The sequence below is a fragment of the Eimeria acervulina genome, genomic scaffold (assembly GCF_000499425.1).
Source record: "Eimeria acervulina Houghton genomic scaffold, Eah_scaff3161, whole genome shotgun sequence".
NCBI classification, from domain to species: Eukaryota; Apicomplexa; class Conoidasida; order Eucoccidiorida; family Eimeriidae; genus Eimeria; species Eimeria acervulina.
Genome location: NW_013547639.1, coordinates 1 through 1371, shown reverse-complemented (window position 1 = coordinate 1371; position 1371 = coordinate 1). Strand labels below are relative to the sequence as shown.

The window sequence follows — 1371 nt, the reverse complement described above, 5'->3', positions numbered from 1 at the left end:
TTAGGGTTTAGGGTTTAGGAATTAGGGTTTAGGGTTTAGGGTTTGAGGCTAACATGCAGTGCTGTCTGGTGCTGTCAGCACTTTGCGTATTTTGCAGGTGACAGGCACAGCCAAATGCCGATGCATTGCAGACACCATCGACCTGTACAGACACCCAAACCCTAAACCCTAAACCCTAAACCCTAAACCCTAAACCCTAAACCCTAGATCGCGAGCTCTAAATCCTAAACCCTGAACCCTAAACCCTAACCCTAAACCCTAGACCTTGAGCTCTAAAGTGTGATAAAGTTCGTGCAGTGGTATGTAAGCATTGAGAAGAAGGAGACAGTAAAGAAAGAAAAAGAAAGAAAAGGAGACAAGGAGACAGACAAAAAAAATAGAAAGAAGACATAAGGAGACAGGAAGAAGATAAAGCCCAAATGCATGAAAAAGAGACAGCAGATAGAGAGACAGAGACAGAGACAGCAAGAAGAATAAACAAGCAAGCAAAGAAAAGAGACAGAAGAAGATAAAGGAGACAAACAAAAATAATAAAAGGAGACAAAACAATAATTACTCCACCTACAGCACTAAGTCGGGCTCGTCTAATAAATACGCCCCGTAAAACCCTCGTCTGGCGATGCCCTGCAAAACAAAACAAAGACAAAAGGAGACAGATATAATATAAAGGAGATAGACGAAAGACAAAAGGAGACAGATGTAATATAAAGGAGACAGACGAAAGACAAAGGGAGACAGATATAATATAAAGGAGATAGACGAAAGACAAAAGGAGACAGATGTAATCTAAAGGAGACAGACGAAAGACAAAAGGAGACAGATGTAATCTAAAGGAGACAGAAGAAAGACAAAAGGAGACAGATATAATATAAAGGAGACAGATAAAAGATTTAGGAGACAGATATAATATAAAGGAGACAGACAAAAGACTAAAGGAGACAGATATAATATAAAGGAGACAGATAAAAGATCTAGGAGACAGATATAATATAAAGGAGACAGACGAAAAACAAAAGGAGACAGATATAATATAAAGGAGGCAGACGAAAGACAGAAGGAGACAGATATAATATAAAGGAGACAGACATAACATAAAGGAGACAGATAAAGGCCTAAGGAGACAGATATAATATAAAGGAGACAAAAGAAAGACAAAAGGAGACAGATGTACTATAAAGGAGACAGATAAAAGATAAGCGAGACAGATAAGGGAGACAATGAAGGCGTTAAATGAGACAAAAGGAGACAATAAAGGAGACAACAAAGGAGACAAAAGGAGACACTAAAGGAGACAAAGAGACGGGAGAAGAGGCAAAAGGAGACAGAGGGAGACAAATGAAGCCCCTTAAGGAGACAACAAAACAGAAAGTA

The 1371-nt window shown here is 38.9% G+C and overlaps 1 protein-coding gene across 1 annotated transcript; it reads right to left on the bottom strand.

Moving 5' to 3' along the window:
• Positions 1-48: 48 nt before the first annotated feature.
• EAH_00068220 (hypothetical protein) lies at positions 49-624 on the bottom strand (the record flags this gene model as incomplete). The annotated part of the gene is made up of 2 exons (XM_013392291.1): positions 49-142; positions 566-624. Coding segments are annotated over 2 exons (153 nt in total), but the record flags the coding sequence as incomplete, so codon positions are not given.
• Positions 625-1371: the final 747 nt, after the last annotated feature.